The following is a 23521-nucleotide window of genomic DNA, read 5'->3' on the forward strand; positions in this document are numbered from 1 at the left end:
GGCTCAGGCTCTCAGCGACTCATTGACAGGCTGAGCCGGGTGTCGGTCCAGGTACCTGGCCGATCTCAAATTCAATTGTCGTGATGACGCGGTGCCTGGACTGACTTCTGTGATGTCAGCAGAGAACTGATTTCAGCCCACTGTCAGCTGAAAATGGGTAACATGAGTGCAAAACCAATTGCACTCCTGTGATCCTAAGAAGAAGTACAGCCAAACTAGCTATATTGGCTATACTTCTCCTTTAGACAAAGTATTTATATTTGGTGCAGTACACCTAGACAGAAATAGCAGCTGTCAGTAACATGGCTTTGTTAATGAACAAAGCCATCCATCACCAGCATTAGAATTAGGGTAAGGGTAAGCTTTAAGCCAAAGGTTGGCATTAGTGCCGGTTCACACTGTTCCGACTTGTCAGGCGACTTGGTCGCCTGACAAGTAGCGGACCGTGCTGTGCAATTGGAAGCATTTTAATCGGAGCGACTCAAGTCACTCCGACTTAGAAAAAGGTTCCTGCACTACTTTGGGGCGACATCAGAGCGACTTGCATTGACTTCCATTATGTGAAGTCGTTGCAAGCCGCGCTGAAGTCGAGGTGCACGGGCAATGGCATAACTCGCCCAAGTCGTGTCGCCCTAGTGTGAACCGACACTTAGGGTTTTTGTTGGCATTAGGTTTAGTTTTAAAATGATACTAAACGTTACGTTTTTTTTCTTAAAATAAAAAAAGATGTTATACTTATGATATTGCACAGAATGGACCCTTACCTTTTGCAGTCCCCCGCTAGCACTGTCTACTCCTTCTTTCTCCAGGTGTTTTCCCTTAGCAAGCTGGTTTCTAAAGAGGCACCCATACGCACCTGAGCTGAGCTGTGTGTGTCTATAGGCACACACAGCACTGGTAGGCTATTCCCCTGCTCCCTCCTCACAGGAGTTTGACTGACAGCAGCTGGAGCCTCTTAGTGTGAGACCAGGAAGTGAGATCCACGGTGCTGCAGCTGGGAGAGCGCTGGAGAGCAAGGAAGCAGGTAAGGGTTTGGGGGTGGGGTGCGTAATTTTGATTTTAGAATCACTTTAAGGTTGGGCAGTTTTGTTTTCCAAAAAAGCCATTGATCACCCTGTCAGGGATAACATAATGATAAAATAACTTTACTAGAAAACAAAGCCATGTGATTTTTTAAAAAAGCAGTTCACATAGCAAAATTTGAGCATTGGTAAAATGGGTATTTTCTCTGCTAAACGAATTTTACCAAGTTGATCTCACACACCAACTTCCCAGTTATGAGTGTGCATAAGGGAAGGTGTAGATGGCACTTGAACAACCATCTAAGGTACATCTGGCTCCTGCTGTTCAGGAGAAGCCTCCTACCTTATAGGGCTCATTATGTGAAAGCACACTTGGCAGTTCTGTTGTATTTAGTTCAAAGTACCCTAATACAACCATACCCTACTGAGATCCTGTACTTGGTAAAACTGACCCTATCTGTAAGAACTAATACAATTTGGGCTCAGACAGACTCTTGACCAGCCATCTTATGTACACATCCTAATAGTATATGTTGTGTGAATTTCTCCTAATTATATGGCTTTGCCTTAGGGCACTGTTATGCATCCTTAGGGATGGGTGCATGAGGTCAGATATTTAACAAAAAAAGCTCCTCTGACTCCTGACTCCCAAAATGTTTCTCCCCCAGAAAGCTGAGACAATGGAGATTATGCAACAAAGAGCTTAAAGCAGTTTCTACGCACAGGCAATATTTGATTGGGTAGCATAAAGAACACAAATATATTTAACAATACCCTGTTTGGTAAAGCTTGCAAACAGGGACATTAATGAAAATGTACTTAGCTTGGTGAATGCAGTGACACTGTGATGTCATCCAACCATCTTCGACCAACTATCTTACAAATGATTGGATATTCTTTACAATCTGAATTTTCACTTAGCCAAAATGAAGTGAACATTACTTTTCCAAAGGCAAAATTGCAAAGTGAACACATTCAATTTCTTCAATAAGGCCAGCCATACACGGTTCGAATCAGGATCAGCAGGAACCGGTGGAGATTTGAACCATTATTTGGCAGGCAGAATGTACCAAATCAATAGATCAATCAACTTGGGTAAAACCAGCCTGCCGGATTCGCTTGTGATTATTGCTAGCAGCTTCTAAAGCCACTAGCGATAATCACTGTCCTCTGCCGGCAGGGATGGCTTCCCCCAACTGCCCCTGACGCCGCCCCCCCCCCCCCCGCCGGGAGAAGACAATGGCTGATTCCTCTGTCGACACTGTGTGTGTTGATGGGTGAAATCGCAAAAGCCTCTTTCCTGCAACCCAGTGGGGGAATCGTACAAAACTTTTCATTGTAACCTGTGGTTGGGGTAAAGAAATGTGTACCATGTATGGCCTGCCTAAGCCACACCCATTGTCTTATCTCTGAACTTTGAATAAAAATTAAATATAAGCTGGAACTGGTCAGAAATTTTAAGCCCACACAAATGAATGTTTTCACCTAACCCTATTGCCCTGCAGTTATCTGTAGTGATTCGCCATATTCCATATATTGCCTACATGTTATTCTAATACACAGAAGTGATTTAATATATTGCAGCAAGTTTGAACTATGTGGAGCTCACTTACTAAAGGCAAACAGGCTGTTCACTTTAGAAGGGAATGTTTCCTTAGTTAAGTAAATATGGTGAAAATTTAGCCCCGGTTCACATTAGTGCAATCACGGAGATCGCATGTAATTCGGAGCGCACTGCTCTTAAATTACATGCGATATCATGTGCGGTGCAAATTTCAGCCATACACTTTGTATGGCTGAATTCGCACCGCATCCGCACTAAACTCGCACATGAGGCTTTTTTTTTATCTGCAGCAGAATCGGATCGCATAGTGGTTCACACTAGTGTGATCTGATTCTGTGCAAACTTGCAGATCACACTGCGATATGTGATCGCAACTGGGGGTGTCGTTAACTTTTAATTGACACCCCCTGCGTATCGCATATGGCAGTGTGAACTGCCAGAGGTGCGGATGCGATGCAGGATCACGCTACATATTCGCAGCGTTCCCGCATCGCACAAATGTGAACCAGCACTTACTTTGCAATAAATACCCAATCACCTACAAGGGAAAAAAAAATATCTGTATTTTTGTTTGCATGTCACTGGATGCTGGAAGTCAGCAGAGATTCACCTCATTCAATTACAGTGCTTTGCGAAAGTATTCGGCCCCCTTGAACTTTTCGACTTTTTGCCACATTTCAGGCTTCAAACATAAAGATATAAAACTGCAATTTTTTGTGAAGAATCAACAACAAGTGGGACACAATCATGAAGTGGAACAAAATTTATTGGATATTTCAAACTTTTTATACAAATAAAAAACTGAAAAATTGGGCGTGCAAAATTATTCAGCCCCCTTAAGTTAATACTTTGTAGCGCCACCTTTTGCTGCGATTACAGCTGTAAGTCGCTTGGGGTATGTCCCTATCAGTTTTGCACATCAAGAGACTGAAATTTTTGCCCATTCCTCCTTGCAAAACAGCTCGAGCTCAGCGAGGTTGGATGGAGAGCATTTGTGAACAGCAGTTTTCAGTTCTTTCCACAGATTCTCGATTGGATTCAGGTCTGGACTTTGACTTGGCCATTCTAACACCTGGATATGTTTATTTGTGAACCATTCCATTGTAGATTTTGCTTTAGGTTTTGGTTCCTTGTCTTGTTGGAAGACAAATCTCCGTCCCAGTCTCAGGTCTTTTGCAGACTCCATCAGGTTTTCTTCCAGAATGGTCCTGTGTTTGGCTTCATCCATCTTCCCATCAATTTTAACCATCTTCCCTGTCCCTGCTGAAGAAAAGCAGGCCCAAACCATGATGCTGCCACCACCATGTTTGACAGTGGGGATGGTGTGTTCAGGGTGATGAGCTGTGTTGCTTTTACACCAAACATAACATTTTGCATTGTTGCCAAAAAGTTAGATTTTGGTTTCATCTGACCAGAGCACCTTCTTCCACATGTTTGGTGTGTCTCCCAGGTGGCTTGTGGCAAACTTTAAACAACACTTTTTATGGATATCTTTAAGAAATGTCTTTCTTCTTGCCACTCTTCCATAAAGGCCAGATTTGTGCAGTATACGACTGATTGTTGTCCTATGGACAGAGTCTCCCACCTCAGCTGTAGATCTCTGCAGTTCATCCAGAGTGATCATGGGCCTCTTGGTTGCATCTCTGATCAGTCTTCTCCTTGTATGACCTGTAAGTTTCGAGGGACGGCCAGGTCTTCGTAGATTTGCAGTGGTCTGATACTTCTTCCATTTCAATATTATCACTTGCACAGTGCTCCTTGGGATGTTTAAAGCTTGGGAAATCTTTTTGTATCCAAATCCGGCTTTAAACTTCTCCACAACAGTATCTCGGACCTGCCTGGTGTGTTCCTTGTTCTTCATGATGCTCTCTGCGCTTTAAACGGACCTCTGAGACTATCACAGTGCAGGTGCATTTATACGGAGACTTGATTACACACAGGTGGATTCTATTTATCATCATTAGTCATTTAGGTCAACATTGGATCATTCAGAGATCCTCACTGAACTTCTGGAGAGAGTTTGCTGCACTGAAAGTAAAGGGGCTGAATAATTTTGCACACCCAATTTTTCAGTTATTTATTTGTTAACAAAGTTTGAAATATCCAATAAATTTCGTTCCACTTAATGATTGTGTCCCACTTGTTGTTGATTCTTCACAAAAAATTACAATTTTATATCTTTATGTTTGAAGCCTGAAATGTGGCAAAAGGTTGCAAAAGTTCAAGGGGGGCGAATACTTTCGCAAGGCACTGTAGCTAAGTAAAAATTATCTTGCAAAGTGAACAGACAATTTGTCTTTAGTAAATCAACCTGTGTGTGTAAATGCCCTAATATCCTGTGCAGTATCAATTTTATAACTCTGACAGTAGGTATACATTGTTAATGGACATGGACACAAATGACAACATGTACATATATCTACACAGATCCTGGGTTCACTTATGACAGACGTATGATCACTATGTGATGGCATGTCTACACGAGTGCCTCTCACCTGTACATGATGTAAGAACACAGGGGTGCAGTGCATCAGACGGCAGTACTGTATTAAGGAAAAACAAAGACATGTCATTTCCCTGCAAAATGTCAGCAATGGAGGACTTTACATGCCTCTTTTTTTATAACATACTTATACTTCTGGGCTGACCCACCTTTTTACCTTCCAGACCAATGGTCTTACTCAATAAAAAGCAGTGGAAATTTGCTTAACTCATGAAGAGCAATCTAATCTCAGGTTTTAAGGGTTATTTAAGACAATATTTCTGATTGGTTGGTGTGGTTTACTTAATGTTTTTATAACCCTAAAAAAAAAGAAAAGTTCCTATTTTTTTATGGCATGATCTATAGGACAGTGCTTGTGCCGTGTATGTCCTTTCCTATGTTGTAAAATACCTGGTTGATCCTGCCCATTCCTGTGTCTCCCCTGTGTGTGCTGACCATGGTAATTATGGCTGCTGACCCATGATACCGTGGTCAGTTTACGTGCCTTCGTCATCCTGCTGTGTGTTCTGAGTCTCTCCCCTCTCCCCTTCCATCCCTGCCTGTGAGTGTGAGAACCAATCTTCTCCCCGCCCCTCCCGCCGTTATTCCGATGCAATATATAGCACAAATATTTGTATTCCATCTGGTTTATACAGTCATAAACTACAGTGTGTATGTGTTTTGTTTAATATTAATGCTAAATACCTTTTCTCACACAGCCTCTGTGCGGTCACGTGACTTCCCTCTGCTGGTCGGCTGACATCACAAGGGAAACTCAGCCCCTCCCGCTGCTCTCCTTAGATCAGGGAAGGAGAGCGGAGGGGAGGGGAATCACGTGACCGCACAGCTGCTGTGTGAGAAAAGGTATTTAGCCTTGTAATTAAAAAAAACAAAATACACACACTGTAGTTTATGACTGTATAAACCAGAGGGGATACCAGCAAAGTCACAATGTGACTTTACAACCACTTTAACATCTTCGTTACTCTTAACTTTAACATCAATTTTTATTTAAGATTGCAAGTATTTTGGAGCATTCAACTCCAGCCCCCCTCCAAAACTTAAAAGTTAGCTGCTGACTTTTAAAATTGGAACACTTACCTGTCCAGGGATCCCACAATATTGTCACCTCAGCCTATTGGCTCTCGAGTGCTTCCTTGTAAGGGAAACCAGCAGTGAGGCCTTGTGGCTTCACAGCCAATTCCCCAATGCACATGCGTCAAGAGCGTTGCGCTTTCTGAATGGCCCGGCTGCGGAGGGGGGGGGGGGGTCAAAAACAGATACCAGCTCCACCCTCTCCCCGAAATGTGTCAAATGTGGAAGCAGAGGGGGGGGGGAAGAACCAAACAAGCGGAGCTTCCCCTTTTGGGTGGAGCACAGCTTTAAGTATATTGTTGCCTCATGCAGATCTATTATTCACAGTTAGTTGTAGTGGGATTTATTCAAGACAAGTAATGTAAACAGAAAGGCGATTTTAAGAGTAGTAAAGCCAAAAGCAAACATTTATCATATTCTTAGATGTGATGGCTGCATTAGCTTTCTTTTTTAGGCTTTATTCATCTATTTTGATCTGGTAAGCCAGCCAGGAAGTCTAATGCTTTTCAAAAGAATGAGCTTGCTTGCAGACGTAGCAGATAGAGGGATGAGACAAATCGTTCAACACTGACAGGGGTGCTTACAATGGTTAGCTTTTATTCATTTATGTAAAACATTATCCCAAAGGGAAAAACATCTGTTAAGTAAAATCTGCTAGTACATCTAGCACTCACCTCCCTCAGATTAACAATTCTGCTGTCCAAAGGTGCCCCCTGTGCACATTCATCCAGAGTGGAAGCAATCTAATACAGGGGGTGAGTTACTGGTCAAATCACCAGGTGAAAACGGAGGGAAAAAAGCCTAAAAAAAGAAAATGAATGCAGCCACCACATCTAATGGTTGTTAAGCTGCAATGTATAAAAATGTAGGTTTTGGATTTAATACCACTTTAAACACTGAAAGCAATTCGATTTCTGTTTTGTTTTATGTTTTCTGTTTTCTTTTTATTCAGTAAAAATGTTAATATAGGCAACAGTTTTCTGAACACAACTGCAATTTTCATATATGCTAGTTTTCATAAAAGTCTATGTTCCTTCCATTGTCAGATTTTATTTTTTCACACTTTTCTATTTAAAGAGAACCTATCATTAAATCTGCATGTCAGCATGGAGCAATCAAGCACCTGTCAACATCAATAAATATAATACTTTGCTATGAAAGTGGCATCATCAACTGCCCTTATTTATCTCCTTGGCTGCTATTTCCATGTAATGATGCACTGATATCCTATGTCCTTCTCCAACCGATACATATTTGCTCAGTTTCTAAGAAAAGATAATATCAGCTATAAAGTAACATAGTTGGTAAGGTTGAATAAAGACCATCCAAATCAACCCCAGTGAGTGCGTTCACGCATGTTCGCAGTTATGAATAGCGGAAAACTATCCCAAAATTAAAGCGTATCTAAAGCCAAAATCAGAAATGTATTATAATATTGCTTATTAGAAGTGGTGGCTACATTAGTTTTCTTTATTTAGGATTTTTTTCCTTTATTTGTCCTCACCGATCCTGTCAGTAACGCACTTTCTTTCCTAGAGTGACAAAACTCCCTAACTGTACTTTATCTATGAAGTGGAGTTGTTTTGTAGTTCACAGAAGATATATTACAAGGTTTCTAGCAGTATCAATAGCAATGTTTCTATACTTGCAGATAAGGTACTTAGCCTGAAAAAATAAAAATGAAAAACGCTGAAATATATGGATCTGAATATACTTTAATGCTCTAAATTAATTATGACAGAATTAAAGAATAACTAATTATAGTTCTAGTATATGATAGTACACAAAGAAATAGTATTGAGATGCACTAGTATACGTTAACATTCTGTACAAACTATTCATACACATTGTTAATATAAAATTGTATTAAAATATAAAACAAAATATGATAGACACACATTAAATGAATATAGCTTTGTTTGCAGTCCTAAAATATTTGTAGCATGCATGGTGGAATTACTGAGCAATATTTTCTACAGTAAAGTTATAATCATAATAAAGGATATACCATAAGTAGTTTAATGATAAAATAACTGCAAAAATGGCTGGAATTTTAAAGCACACTTAGCTAAATTATCTTTTGGTATGGGTTTTTGTGGCATTTGCTGCTTTCTTGAGAAGTTAAAAAGCAAAAAAGATGCCTTAAGATTCCTTATACAAGAAGGGACTTACTGGGAGATTAGAAATTAGTGCACACACGCCGGTGTAGTGCTACCCCCGCAGGAGCCGCTGGGTTTTTGGGTCCCCCTATTCTTGCACAGTAAGGCAACATGCATTTTCAACTCTTATTTAGAGACAAGAAAAGAGTCCATGGGCTAGTTTTTGTTGTTTTTTGGGGGAAATTACTTGGATAGAGTAGAGGGATTATGGGATGCCCAACTTAAATTGAAGAACAACGATAAGGACAATTTCCTTCTCCATGTACACCACAAAAATGAGCAAATCCTTGACTGCAATCCCTCTGGAAAAGTAACAGCCTTTCTGGAATTGGCAAAGGAAATCTCCTTCCTAGTTATGTGTCCCCTGGGTGGAATTTTAGCAAAAGTCCCAACCTGCAGGAGCTGTATGTCCCCTTTCTCCAAAATACCAGTCCACCTGGCTGCTTAGTGGAATTTCCCAGAACATAGGATTAGGTCACAGCCTGTTTAGCACAGTTCCAGAAAAGCTTGCTGGATATTGCATCTTGCAGCTTTAACTCGTTTTGGCCCTGGGGGTGTTGAGGTACTCACAATGTCCCTGGAAATCCTGCTGCTCTAGAAGAGACTATTGTTCAGGTCTCCTGCGGGACAGATCTTTGCTCGCTGAGCAGGGTGTCTCCTGGATGAAATGGTAGGTTGGTGGAGATCCCTCTGCCCTTCTTCCTTTCTGGAAGCAGAGCCCCCTTGAGCCCTAGGGTCCCCTCCCAGGCTACACAACACAGTTTTCTTACTCCATCTTCCACCAACTGCAAGGCTCCACAATATTTAAGGGCTAATCCAGGTACCCTGCCAGGCTTCCTGCCTGGGGATTGGCCAGATTCCCATAAATATGCAGATTAGCACCTCCTGGCCTCCACCCACTAGCTTCACAAAACTTCTCCAAGTTTCTAGCACCAGGGGGAGGTACCAGAGGCGTGACCTGTAGAGGCCTCTAGCCTGACCTACAGTAACCTGACACAATTACAGGCTTACAAAACATGAGTCACAAAAACAAATTTACCTACACTATTCTAGCACTAGAGGGTGCTACACCAGCATAAACACTAACCCTCATTTATTGAAAAAAAAAAAAGAATTTGGCAAATCAGAGAAAATCAGAGCTTATAGCAGCCAATCAAAAGCATTTCTTTAGTTACAGCTGTCATTGGTTGCCCTATAAACATATCCCAAATTCATTCACACTGTGTTTACTCTTTTTAGGGACTGTAGTGCTTTATATACTGTACATTTACATCAGTACCTGCCCTAAAGGAGCTTACAATCTAAGGTCTCTATCTAACATTAAAACATAAACATACTAGAGCCAATTTGGAGAGAAGACAATTAGCCTACCAGAATGGCTTTGGAGCAATCTAAGTGGACAATCCCTATACAATCTCACTTAAATTTACCAAAACTATATAAAATGTAGGCAAACCTATTATTATATATAATATAATATAATATAATATAATATAATATAATATAATAATAATATATTATATTGTTATTGGTAGAGCTAAAGGAGATTGTACTATTAGACTGTACAGTGTATGGTTAGTTTAAACAAGGCAGACGCAGCATACTTAAGCTAAAAAATATTACAAAACTAATCTTCGCTAGGTGCAAACCATACAAAGAATCTAATTTGCAGGATAAAGCTGCTTCTATACAATTATGATACCAATTTTGACAAACCAAAAAGAATCTTCAAGAGCAGCACTTAACCCACCTCTTTTAGACAAGAACGTGCCTAAACATAGTGCTTAAACAATCAAAACACTAAAAAAGTGATATAAATATCCATAAACACACATACTGTATAATGACAACTAAAAATGATATGACATATGTTAGAACATTACTGTACAAATATTAATAAAAGTCCAAACAAGTGCACATAGACAACGACCGTTCATGCGTTGACTCAATGTGCCTTAAACTCAGCTAGCAGGGTGCTTCCACCACCAAGTGTCACCACTCAGAGAAGCCTCTTACCAGATCCTATGGACCTTAAACTTATAAATGGTCAGACATGCTCAGGTTAAGACCACATCCAATGGAATCCAGGACAAAGCTGGATAGAGAACCCCCTTCTCTGGATGTCATCGCAAAAAAAGATACGTACAGGTCCATAGAGAAATATGTTTAAAATATCCTATTTAAAAAAAAACGCAGATGGGCCTTAATTTAAAAAATTTTCCATAAGGCTCATGGATACTGCAAACCACTACTTCCATCGTACTCCAATCGTACTCGTGTACTCGCATTTTTTTTAAACATACTTCACAATGGACCTGTATGTTTCCTATAGGCGGTGACATCCGGAGGAGGGAGTGCTCTATCCAGCTTTGTCCAGGACGCCATTGGATGTGGATTTAACCTGAGCATGTCTGACCATTTATAATTTTATGGTCCTCAGGATCTGGTAAGAAGCTTCTCTGAGTAGTGACACTTGGTGGTGGAAGCACACTTTTGTTTTGATTGTTTAAGCACTATGTTTAGGCACTTTCCTGTCTAATAGAGGTGGATTTAGCACTGCTCTTGAAATTTCTTTTTGGTTCATCACAATTGGTAACATGCTTAAATTGGCCATACATGGCCCAGCATTTTTAGTTTAGCCAGTTGGCTGAATGACAAAACTGAACCGATTCCCCAATCCACACATTTGAAGTGGATGCATGAGTCCTCCCCGCTGTGTCATTGTATGCTGACAGCGGGATTCCCCCCACCGTCAGAATACAATAATCAGCACTGCAGCCAATTGTCTCCATGCGCTGAGTGAATCAAAAGTTTTCACTCAGCCCGTTCATGAGAAGCCAATCGTTAGACTGACTTTTCGTGAACGGGAATGGACAAAGATGCATTCAATTTCTTCTGATCCCTGCAGAACTGGTCAAATTTCAATCCATCTATAGCCATCTTTAGACTGATCTTGGTCAATTGTGATGTCACTGCTGCCACAGGAAGACCAGCCAGGGTGTGATTTTATTTACCTGTAATAGCCAGGACAATAGTTGACTCCTTTGTGAGTATGCAGTTCACTGAGCCATTTTAGGTATGAAGTTTAATATTTTCAGTTTAATATTCTGCAAAGGGCAAGTTGGTCATACACAAATGATTCAATACGATGCTGTACTATTATAGGCAAATTAAAAAGTGAGTACAGACACTATGTAAAAACTTTCCTTACTCCCTTTTCCAACCCTCTTTACTCTATGATCCAACCCAGCACCACAAAGGCTTTCTCTTGAAAATGTCCATGCTTGTTCCACTTAGTGTTCACACGCACCGTCGTTACCTCATTCGTTCCTCATTCATATGACCCAAGAAGAGGAGCAGGGATGGACATTTGTGGGAGAAAGGCTGTGTTGTGCTAGGCAAGTAGTAAGGAAACACTCTGAACTCAGGGGATGGGGGATTTATTAAAGCGGAATTCCAGCTACAAATACTGTAACTGCTAACTAATATAAGGAAGCTTACCTGTTCAGGGATCCCGCGATGTCAGCACCCCAAGCTGTTTCGGTCATCGGCTTTGGGTGCAGGCGCCGGAATTGCAAGTAAAAGAAACTGGTAGTGAAGCCTTCAGGCTTCACAGCCAGTTTCCTACTGTGCATGCTTTTTGAATGGTCCCATCGTCTTCTCGGACACACACACAGGTCCCAGAAGACAGCAAAAGGGGAAGGAGGAGGGGCCAGACATGACGCAGATTGCCGTGCGGTGATCTTACCAGGAAGTGGGAGCAGGTACCTGTCAAATCAGGGGAGGATGCAAACAAGTGGAGCTTTTCTTTTGGGTGGAGCCATGCTTTAAAGAACAAATAAAAGTTGTCCTTTAAGCTTGTGTTAGCTTGTGCTAGGCTCATGTTTAAGTTTTCAGTGCCATAAAAAAACACGTTTTCTGAAGGAAGTGAAAATTCGGTGGTGAAGATGTTATCTGAGGTCATTTTTAGTATGAATCAGACTCATTGTTGCTGACCATTTTGGTGCAAGTGAAGATTTCATTGTAGTTACAAAAATAAAAAGCATCCACTGGTGTTCTGTTGGTCCACCAAGGGCCTCTTCCAATTTCTATATTTCAGCACTGTAGGTTTCCCTAATGAGTTATCAGTATTTAATAATTAGTATCAATATTTGTGATACTCTTTTGAAAGTACAGAATCACACATTAGCTTAAGTTAATCAAATGTGAGAGTTCCTGCATCTCAAAAAAAAGTATACCTACATTTGACAAGCAATTGCCACTTATCCCCCACTAACCACCTAAACAGCTCAATGAGCAAATTTGAGAGATTCCGTGGCCGTTTGGTTTGGTTATTGGTCATTTTGCCTAAACCACTCCAGTCAACTCTACTGACCACTGATTTACACTATGGAGCTCCAATGTGTTGGACATCTCCAAAGCCTTCCAAATATTGCATGCAAACTCTTCCTTCTATGTAGGACTCCAATCACATCTCATTTAAGATTACATTGGGACCTTAGGAATGTTCCACTAATCCCTTTCCTGAAACTCCATATGCACATAGCCAACGAAGGCCTGGGAATTGTTACATGTTATATACTAGAATGAAACAGTACTTAAACATTGCTGGCACTATTCCATAGCAGTCTATTGAATTATTGTAATCCTACCCAAGTAAACATCATTGGCTGCTCCTGATAATTTTAACAATGGCAAATATGCAAATAACTGTGTTTCTCTATTCTGTAAAGATGGTGAAATGGTCACGTATATGCTAATGCAGAAAAAAAAAATACTGAATGCCTATACAAAGTGCAAATCTCTCCTTCACATTGACAAAGACATTATCTTCCATATTGAAGCAGCATTTGAGTGTCTCTTATATACACAATAGAGAATCTGGTAAAATCTGTCACAAACAGATTGCAGCAGAAGACCACATTTATTTTTATAGAAGAATAAAAGTGGTAAAGCCTCAAAATTATAAGACATTTTTTCCTGATGCTCCTTATGATGCAAAGAATTCTATTAATTCATATGATAAGACTGTGTGCCCCAAATTAAAGATGAAGAGTTTGCCTTATATAAAAGATATTGAATCATTATATTCACATTTGTACCCCGCAGTCTAATGTCCTTTTCACAGGTTAGTGGTTCATTCCAATTTTCACATTCTTGACATTTTTTCTAAAAGGCTTATATTAATGACCTTTTCATAGGAAACTAGCGATTTTCTAACACAGGCAGAGAAGATTCTCAAATGTATTAATTTCCTTTCAGTGGAAGCTGTGGCCTTATTAGAAATTTTTACCCAATCAAAATGTTTCACTTAAAACAGACCTTCACTCCCCCTTCGCATATGTAAAAACTGACAATTTAAAAAAAATACTTTTAATAAGAAAAAAGAAGAAAGGGGGGAAGCGCCACCTAAGTGTAGTATTAAAACCATCAATTGAATTTCAAGGGTTAAAAAAACAGGAAATCAATGCAAAACTCCCTTGTCATTGGAAGAAAAAGGTCTGCCACTCGTCTCTGTCCTGCAGGGGGCCGCCTGGGGTCTGGAATGCTGGAGATGTTGGGAAGAAGAGGAATGGACACCCTGTGTGGAATCAGGAGGTCCACACTGACCAGCATGGAATGCGCCCATGAATGTGTCTTCACCAGGAACCAAAGAGTGGGCTGGAAAAAACAGGCTACACGCTCAGAGCCTTCTGCTCCTTCTGAAGGCCTTCCAATGATCTTACTCTTCCAATGTGGTTTTAATACTGCACTTAGGTGGGGATTCCCCCCTTTCATTTTTTCTTTTATGTTATACAGAGCTGACTCTACTCCGAGGACAGCAGCTGCCAGTGCTTCATACCCTGTGCACCTTGCATATAGACTTTCCCTTTGGTATTAACTATGGACTATATGGACTAATACAGATCAACTGGTACACAACCTCTTTGAATTGTTCCCTTACATACTGCAGGCGGACAAATATTGTTCTTCAGTTACAAATCTTTTTCAACATCCTGTGATATCAGATATCTAAAGAAAGCATCAGCATCCTTAGAGCAGCAGGAGAAGATCTGGCTGCCATGCCATTGCTCCTGCAAGAACCTAGAAGAGAAAGCAAGCTCCCTGTTGATGTCAGAGAAGAAGATGGAGGTGCAGTATTCGGCGGCAGGCAACCGGTTGTACAAGAACAATGCTGGATTCCTTGGGCAGGTTAAAATGTTAACTGAGGACAACTTAGCACAACAGGTAAGAGTGGATAAAAAAGGAAAACGAGGTTTCTCTTTAAGGCCCCATTCACATAGATGCATAGGCCCATAAAGCGTGAATGAGGTATTTGTTTATGCCCCTGGCACCGTCAGGAGCAGATGGTGTGCATTCGGGGCTGAGCATCTGCCCCTGCACGCCTCTCAAACTCAGCTATGCAGGTGAGTCCCTACAGCAGCTGCATCTGCATGTACTTACATTCTGTAGACTGCCTGCATGCATCTCAGTATAGCAGACTACATGGGGCTTCTATCAAGTCAAATTTTGATTTGTCGCTACTTACAATTGGAAAAATAATATAATAATTACAGCCCTTTGTTCATCTCTGCCTTTTATATCTGCCTTGTTTTCTGGAGGTAGTCTTCAAAGTAAATATTTGAAATGAAACCAGGCAGAGGCACCCTTAGATAACATGAATATTCAAAACTTTGTGAAAATTACAATTTCTTTGTTGGTGGCATGTGCTCCTTAAAGTGATTGTAAACCCTTTTTTTTTTTTAGCTAAAGTGTAACTAAAGGCAAAACTTTTCTTCTTTTTTTATAGAGCAAGAGAGGGTTGTAACCACTGGTAGATTTTTCATTTTTTTTGCCATTTGTGTCCTTTTGGGTAGATTTCCCCAATACCGATCTCATAGCCAAAACATGAAGTTAGAGGAAATCTTTCCAAAATGGAAGAATCCGGGCTGTCCCCAGGGTTACCAGAACTAGTGCCCACATTGGAAGATTTCCCTTCGATTAGTGTTCCCACGTCAACCCAAAATTTGGGATTTTCCTTTCATTAAAATAGGTTTTGCTTTTAGTTACACTTTAAAATAATGGATATAGAGTGGTCCATGACCTCCTCTTCTGGAGTCCGCCGCTGTCCGCTCTTCCTCTCCTGCATGTGCCCCCATAGCAAGCCGTTTGTTATGGGAGCATACGTGTGGGCGTGCTTCTGAACTGGGCTGTGTGCATCCGTAGATGTACAGCATAGCTCGCCCCCCCCACTCCCTCCTCACAGGATTTGACTGGAGCCTATGGCCCCCACTGCTGCCTGAGTCTTCTGTGAGATTAGGAAGATGGGAGTAAAAGAAGAAGCAATGGATTTAATAAAAAAATTTACTACACTATATAATGCAATATATATCTTTCCATTTACTCATTGTATATGAATTGGAAGGATCTCTTGTACATGCAAGTTCCATTAGCCCACTAGCTGTGGGAGAGTGGGCTAATGGAGCACGGTGGTGAAGCACAATATAAGTCTATCTTTTAAGGCACATTACCTATTTTAGGCACGGTGTTTGGAAGAAACCTGAAGGACTACCCTATTTGTATATATATATACAGTATATTTGATCTATTTCTTTTTTTGTTTTTTTGTTTTTACTAAGATCTTTAGCTATTGGCACTTCTGGTGGGTACATTTTAAGATTCTTACATTATCTGGGTCACTGCAGTTATTTTTCCCAGTTTCTATGCCCACCCAAAATGTCAAGGAGCGCAACCTACCATCGAAACTATGCAACCACACTCAGCAGAGAGTTCCAGTATATTTTCCAAAAACGTATCGTAGTGGCTGCTAATCTCTTTGAGCATTGGCTACTGCGTCATGAAGTATTGAATATTTCTTGGAAAGATAGCCTACACCTAAGTCATTGGGGTTGATTTATCAAAAGCAAATAGTGCTCAGTTTGGAGGGGAATTTTCCCTAGAGCTTAGTGAATAATGTGAAGGTCCACTTTTTTCCACTGCATGTCATTTGTCATTCTTTTTCAAAGTACAACTCCTCTTGCAAAGTGAAAAGCCAATTTGCCATTAGTAAATCAACCTCTATTGGCTACAATATTCTACATTTAAACATTTCCATAAATAGGCATTATTTTTGGCATTTTTTAAGATATACATATCATTTTGGTTTAACCCTTGCCAAGCATTTACATAGAAATCTCTTTAATAAGCCCTAACTCCCAACTTTAGGATATTATCAATCCCCCTCCCACCACAATTATTTGCTGGTGTGAGAAATAAAAAGCCATGGTCACATAACAACCCTTCTCTCTATTTCTTTTTACCTCCTGGGGTCCTTCTTCGGGTATCCACATGACCCCTCCTATTGGTGCAGGCTGCACTTCCAGCAGCTGGGTCCTCTCTCAAAGGCTCCAGAGGCAAGATAATTCACGGGGGAGGTGAGGGGACCAACCAGTGCCCAAGAAAATAATGAGCAGGGAAAAATGACTGGGCCTAGGGCAGGACATTACCTTAGCTCATAGAGAAAACTGTGACTTTGGTCCATTACACTGCAGGTTGGCTTAGGAAGAGGTGTTTGCAATCAAAACGGAGAAGTCAGGTAATTGATGCAAAATGCACTATTTAAATGTCATTTTTGACTGAAGTTGGGCTGTAACTTTCTTTCCATTTCACCTATGGGGTCTCTCCGTAGACTTGCACAAACCAAATGATGCAGGCCAGATGAAACCAAAAACCTGTCATTTATTATATGCCATTGAATGGCTGTGTGAAACAATCATACATTAAATTTTTCATATAGACTAGTCCATATACATGACTAAAAAATATTAGTATTCCGTAGTCGGTAGTCGCACAAATGGCCAATCGCTCCCTTAGTACAAATATCCATGCATTAAGACATATTTGCCAAAATAAACTCTGTTTACTTAAAACCTGCACTTAACCCCGATCAGCCATAACACAATGACCACCCACTATAACATGGCGACCCACCTAATATTGAGTAGGTCCTCCTTTGCTGCCAAAACAGCCCTGAGCAATTAAGGCATGAACTCCACTAGACCTCTTAATGGTATGCTGTGGTATCTGGCACCAATCAATAGCAGATCTTTTAAATCTTGTAATTTGCAAGGTGGAGCCTCCATGGATTGGACTTTTTTTAGCACATCCCACAGATGTTTAATGGAATAAGATCTGGAGAATCTAGAGGCCAAGTAAACACCTCCAAGATGCCATCTTTCATTGTTCTGTGGTCCATTTCTGATGCTCACATGCCCATTGTAGGTGCTTTTGGCTGTGGACACGGTTTAGCATGAGCACCTTGACCGGTCAGTATCTACGCAGCCCCATACACAACAAATTGTGAAGCACTGTGTGTTCTTAAACCTTTCTATCGGAACAGGCATGAACATTTCAGCAGTTCAAGCTTCATTAGCTCCTTTATTGGACTGGACTATATGGGTCAGCCTTCACTCTCCACTGCATCAATGAGACTTGGCTGCCCATGACCCTATCACCAGTTCACTGGTTTTCCTTCCTTGGACCACTTTTGTCCAAGGAAGAAAACATGGGTAGGTCCTGACCACTGCAGGAACATCCCACAAAAAGTGCAGTTTTGGAGTTGCTCTGACCAGTCGTCTAGCCATTACAATTTAGCCATTTTTCAAAGTCAATCAAATCCTTAGGCTTGCCCATTTTTTCTGCTTTCAACATATCATCTTCAGAGACAACATGTTCACTTGTTGCCATATACAGTGGGTACGGAAAGTATTCAGACCCCCTTAAATTTTTCACTCTTTGTTATATTGCAGCCATTTGCTAAAATCATTTAAGTTCATTCTTCTTCCTCATGATTGTACACATAGCACCCCATACTGACAGAAAAACACAGAATTGTTGACATTGTTGCAGATTTATTAAAAAAGAAAAACTGAAATATCACATGGTCCTAAGTATTCAGACCCTTTGCTCAGTATTTAGTAGAAGCCCCCTTTTGATCTTATACAGCCAGGAGTCTTTTTGAGAAAGATGCAACAAGTCTTTCACACCTGGATTTGGGGATCCTCTGCCATTCCTCCTTGCAGATCCTCTCCAGTTCTGTCAGGTTGGATGGTAAACGTTGGTGGACAGCCATTTTCAGGTCTCTCCAGAGATGCTCAATTGGGTTTAAGTCAGGGCTCTGGCTGGGCCATTCAAGAACAGTCACGGAGTTGTTGTGAAGCCACTCCTTCGTTATTTTAGCTGTGTGCTTAGGGTCATTGTCTTGTTGGAAGGTAAACCTTCAGCCCAGTCTGAGGTCCAGAGCACTCTGGAGAAGGTTTTTGTCCAGGATATCCCTGTACTTGGCCGCATTCATCTTTCCCTCGATTGCAACCAGTCGTCCTGTCCCTGCAGCTGAAAAACACCCCCACAGCATGATGCTGCCACCACCATGCTTCACTGTTGGGACTGCATTGGACAGGTGATGAGCAGTGCCTGGTTTTCTCCACACATACCGCTTAGAATTAAGGCCAAAAAGTTCTATTTTGGTCTCATCAGACCAGAGAATCTTATTTCTCACCATCTTGGAGTCCTTCAGGTGTTTTTTAGCAAACTCCATGCGGGCTTTCATGTGTCTTTCACTCTGCCATAAAGCCCTGACTGGTGGAGGGCTGCAGTGATGGTTGACTTTCTACAATTTTCTCCCATCTCCTGACTGCATCTCTGGAGCTCAGCCACAGTGATCTTTGGGTTCTTCTTTACCTCTCTCACCAAGGCTCTTCTCCCCTGAAAGCTCAGTTTGGCCGGACGGCCAGCTCTAGGAAGGGTTCTGGTCGTCCCAAACGTCTTCCATTTGAGGATTATGGAGGCCACTGTGCTCTTAGGAACCTTAAGTGCAGCAGAAATATTTTTGTAACCTTGGCCAGATCTGTGCCTTGCCACAATTCTGTCTCTGAGCTCTTCAGGCAGTTCCTTTGACCTCATGATTCTCATTTGCTCTGACATGCATTGTGATCTGGAAGGTATTATATAGACAGGTGTGTGGCTTTCCTAATCAAGTCCAATCAGTATAATCAAACACAGCTGGACTCAAATGAAGGTGTACAACCATCTCAAGGATGATCAGAAGAAATGGAAAGCACCTGAGTTAAATATATGAGTGTCACAGCAAAGGGTCTGAATACTTAGGACCATGTGATATTTCAGTTTTTCTTTTTTAATAAATCTGCAACAATGTCAACAATTCTGTGTTTTTCTGTCAGTATGGGGTGCTATGTGTACATTCATGAGGAAGAAGAATGAACTTAAATGATTTTAGCAAATGGCTGCAATATAACAAAGAGTGAAAAATTTAAGGGGGTCTGAATACTTTCCGTACCCACTGTATACCCCAACCACTTTTAGATGCCATTGTAATAAGATAATCAATGTTATTCACTTTAACTGTCAGTGGTCATGATGATATGTCTGATCGGTGTAAAAAGGTGTACATTTTGCTGTTGGAATATTGGTGAAAAATCATTTTTCTAGGTCTTCTTAAAAAAAATATATATATATTTTTGTCATTTGGTAAAATCACTATAATACTCGAACATTTTTTACAGCCTTATACCTTCATATAACCATATAACCAATTTGAAATATGGTCTTAAAGAGGTATCAGTTGTTGAATAGTTCATTTAAACACGTTTTAATTCATTGCTTGTTGGACCCTGAGGACTGACCGGGATCCTTTTATGTAAGGCTCAAGCTGCTTACACGGAGCGTTCTCTTTTTCTGCGTGTGTGTGTTTAATTTTCAGTTTCATTCCAGCTACTGCCTAAAATTCAGCATGTGCCTGGAGTATCACCACACTAAAGGTTACAAGTAATAGCAGACTGCTGTCCGTCACAGCTTGTGTTTGCTTAAATAACAGACTACTATTGACTCTTCCACTCCATACATGTACATTTTCTGCATGCGGCAACAGCATTTCATCCTCGCCGGCGAAGGTAATTTACACTTTCTCCTTGACCTTAAGCCTCAGATCCCTGGAGATCTTTGGGTTTAATAAGCTCCCCAGCTAGAGGCTAATTGCGGAACAAATCGTTTGTTCAACAAAGTGTGAATCAAGGCAAACCTGGAACTCTATAAGACTTGTTCAGAATATACAAGCTCTGATCCTCTGGTGCTTTTTTTGTGTAGGGAGTCAAGAAAGCTAGAACGCATGATTTAGCAGATGAAAATCAAGTTTTATTTCACAGGGTTTAGGGAGAAAACACTGACATAAATGAAAAAGTACTTTTTAATGGGATCAGCAATAACAACAGATTGATGCTTCTATAGCAGACTTTCTCAACCTTTTCAACACAGAGGAACCCTTGAAATAATTTTCAGGTCTCGGGCGAACCCCTGCTAAAAATCACTATATCTACAGCTCACGATATATTAGTGTGATGGTCAGTGGAATGAATGCTCCTTACATTTGTGGACACTGGGAAGATTTACCTTCTTCTTGATAGTTAAAAAGATCAATGGTGGGGGAACTTATCTGAGAGGCAGAAATTGCTCATTGCTCAAGGAACCCCTAGCAACCTCTGGAGGAACCCTAGAGTTCTACAGAACCCTGGTTGAGAAACCCTGATTTATTCTAAGGACCTGGGTATACGTTTCCATTTTCCTGTAGTAAAGCACATGCGATTTATTACATAAAAATGCATTTCAAGTAGAAATCTCTTTCATTTGGTTAGTTGGCAAGGTAATTCAAAAACAGCTTGAAGCAGGTCAAATAAAAAGTCAGAAAGAGGTCAATGGAATCAGCAATAACAGCAGGTTGATGCTTCCATACTAAGAACCTGGGGACACTTTTCCAGTTTCCTGTAGTAAAGCACATACATTTAATTGCACAATAAATGCATTTCAAGTAGAAATTCCTTTTATCTTCTACTTTGATTTGTGTCGAAACTGTTTTTTCTCCCATACAAGTCAATAGGAATGCAAAAGCAGACTGAAGCAGGCCAAATGCAAGTAAGAAGGAGGTCAACTGCAGGTTGATGAATTCTGAATAATCTCAAAAGGGTCTCAAATTTAAAGTTTTACTAAACTCAGCACCCTGCATTCACTATAACTGCTCTCACAAGGTACACAGAACATGGAAATGCAATGGTTTTAGTAAATAGAAACTGCTAAATATCTTTTTCATTGGCAGTATATAGCAGTCTTGTGACTTTTATCAGTTTCTGGCTAGAGCTTATGAGGAGTTTTCATTCTCCCCTGACTGTCCTATGAGGCTGCAGAACCCCTGACCCTCTGTCTGGACAGTGCTGATTGGCCCTGTGCTGATCACATGCACCCTCCCAAGAAAAAAAACTCTCTAGCAATACACACCAAACTGAGCATGTGCAGCTTGTCCCCTAGCCTCTGTTCAATCAAGAGATGGTTTGGGGACAGTACAAGAAGGGGAGAAACAGAGAAAACAGGATCAAACAGCCTTCTTACACAATGCAGAGCATTAACCCCTGAGGTTTCACATTGAATATAACAAGCATGCTTTACTGCATATACAGACTGATTTTACTGTTGTGGGTTTAGTAACACTTTAAAGCAGAGTTCCGGCCACTTACAACTTTTTGAGATAAAAATACCCCCCTAATCCTAATCTATCCCTAATTAACCTAACACACACCCCACATTACAGGTCATTACAGTAAAGAAATAAAGATACATACTTACCTTTAAAATTGATTGCAGAGCGCGGCCATCTCTGTCGTGGGCGTCTGAAGCCGCTGTGTCCTCTGCTGTGTCCTTCTTCCTGGAACTGGCTACCCAGAATGCCGATCTCAATCTCGCGCATGCGCTGTAGATTGCGATTGGCATTCTGAATAGCGGCCGGCAGCTCCCATTGCATCCTGGAATTGATGACACTCATCTACCAGGATGCAATGCGAAGGAGGAAGTGATGTCGGCGGCCGTGTCCGCAGAGGGAGGAAGAGGAAGGAAGGTAAGTATATTTGCATTAAAAACAAGGTAAGTGAAAAGAAAAAAAATTGACATTATCCAATTCTTTTTCAGGTACTTTAAAGCAAGCGGACAAGCCAAAAATCATTTTTAGGGTGGAACTCCGCTTTAAGCCAAATGCACACTGCATTTATCACAAGCCCAAAGCCTGTCGACGCAGGCCATAAAGCGGTAAAACTAGTAACAATAATGACACGGCTGTCAACCGAAACTTGCCAAAAGTAATTGGAAATGAGGAGGCTCACAAAGAAGGACAAAAGTTATAGTTCTAATATTATATAAGTAATAGTCCACATACAAGTGTCTCTGCACCTACATGCCAGCGCTTTAACAAACACATGACAACGTCTTTGAACCCACATGGTTGTGATACATTGCCAGACACTTGTGCCGCAGGGCAGAATCATTATGCATTTCAAGTAGATTGCTAATTAAATTCCTCCACTGGGATAGTGGGATTGATACCTACTGTATACGTTACGTGAGCTTTAGTCTTATTGCGCACTGCGTATTTAGCCCTGGTGTATGAGGCTTCTGATTTTAGGTGTAATCGGGGGGCATAGGTGAACCATCCAGTCCCGCTGCTGGCAGCCTGTCATACTCTATGATAGGCTGACGGCTGCCGCGGTACGGCATGGGCTAGATGGTGCACGGAGTGGTACTAGCATTTAGGGCAGTATGGGCCCAGGGACAAATGCCCAGAAGTCTGCATTCTTAGAATTCATCCCTGGACACATACTGCCTTAAAGCCTGAAAAAGGAAAACGAATGCAGCCACTGCATCTAAGGACTGGTAAGCAGCAATATATTACATTTTTGCGATTCATTCTAGAGACACTTTAAATAACACAGCTAATTAATTATATGATGTGTCATCTTTTTTGTTCAATAATATAGATTAATATAGTCATCTTGTGGAATATTATATATTTTTAATGTTTGCTAATCCCTACTCATAGGCTATATTGGAGGAGTTCAGTGACCTTTTCATGGCAAATGTGGAATTGGCCTTTGTTGTGACTATTGAGGGTGAGATTCCCTTTATTACACATCCATTTATCTATTAGGGTTTCTGATGTCCTCATCTTGCAGCACAGATATCTGTAGTATAGTTTTGTTTGTGCTTGGGGAGTAATAAGACATAATGCACATGGTGCCGTTGCAAGATGATGCTGACAGTCTTCATACAGCATCGTCTCCAGCATTTGGCTTCAAGTACATTAGTTCATTCCTCTATTCTATGTACT

The 23521-nt window shown here is 40.9% G+C and overlaps 1 protein-coding gene across 1 annotated transcript in view; it reads right to left on the minus strand.

Moving 5' to 3' along the window:
* LOC309549320 (ephrin type-A receptor 3-like) overlaps positions 1 to 23521 on the minus strand; it is a 308452-nt gene that overhangs the window by 229375 nt on the left and 55556 nt on the right. The window contains exon 2 of the mRNA XM_082249514.1: positions 5082 to 5129. Coding sequence (XP_082105640.1) covers positions 5082 to 5129 — 48 coding nt within the window. The remainder of the gene's footprint in view (positions 1 to 5081; positions 5130 to 23521) is intronic.

The sequence above is a fragment of the Pelophylax lessonae genome (assembly GCF_965119305.1).
Source record: "Pelophylax lessonae genome assembly, chromosome: 3".
NCBI lineage: Eukaryota > Metazoa > Chordata > Amphibia > Anura > Ranidae > Pelophylax > Pelophylax lessonae.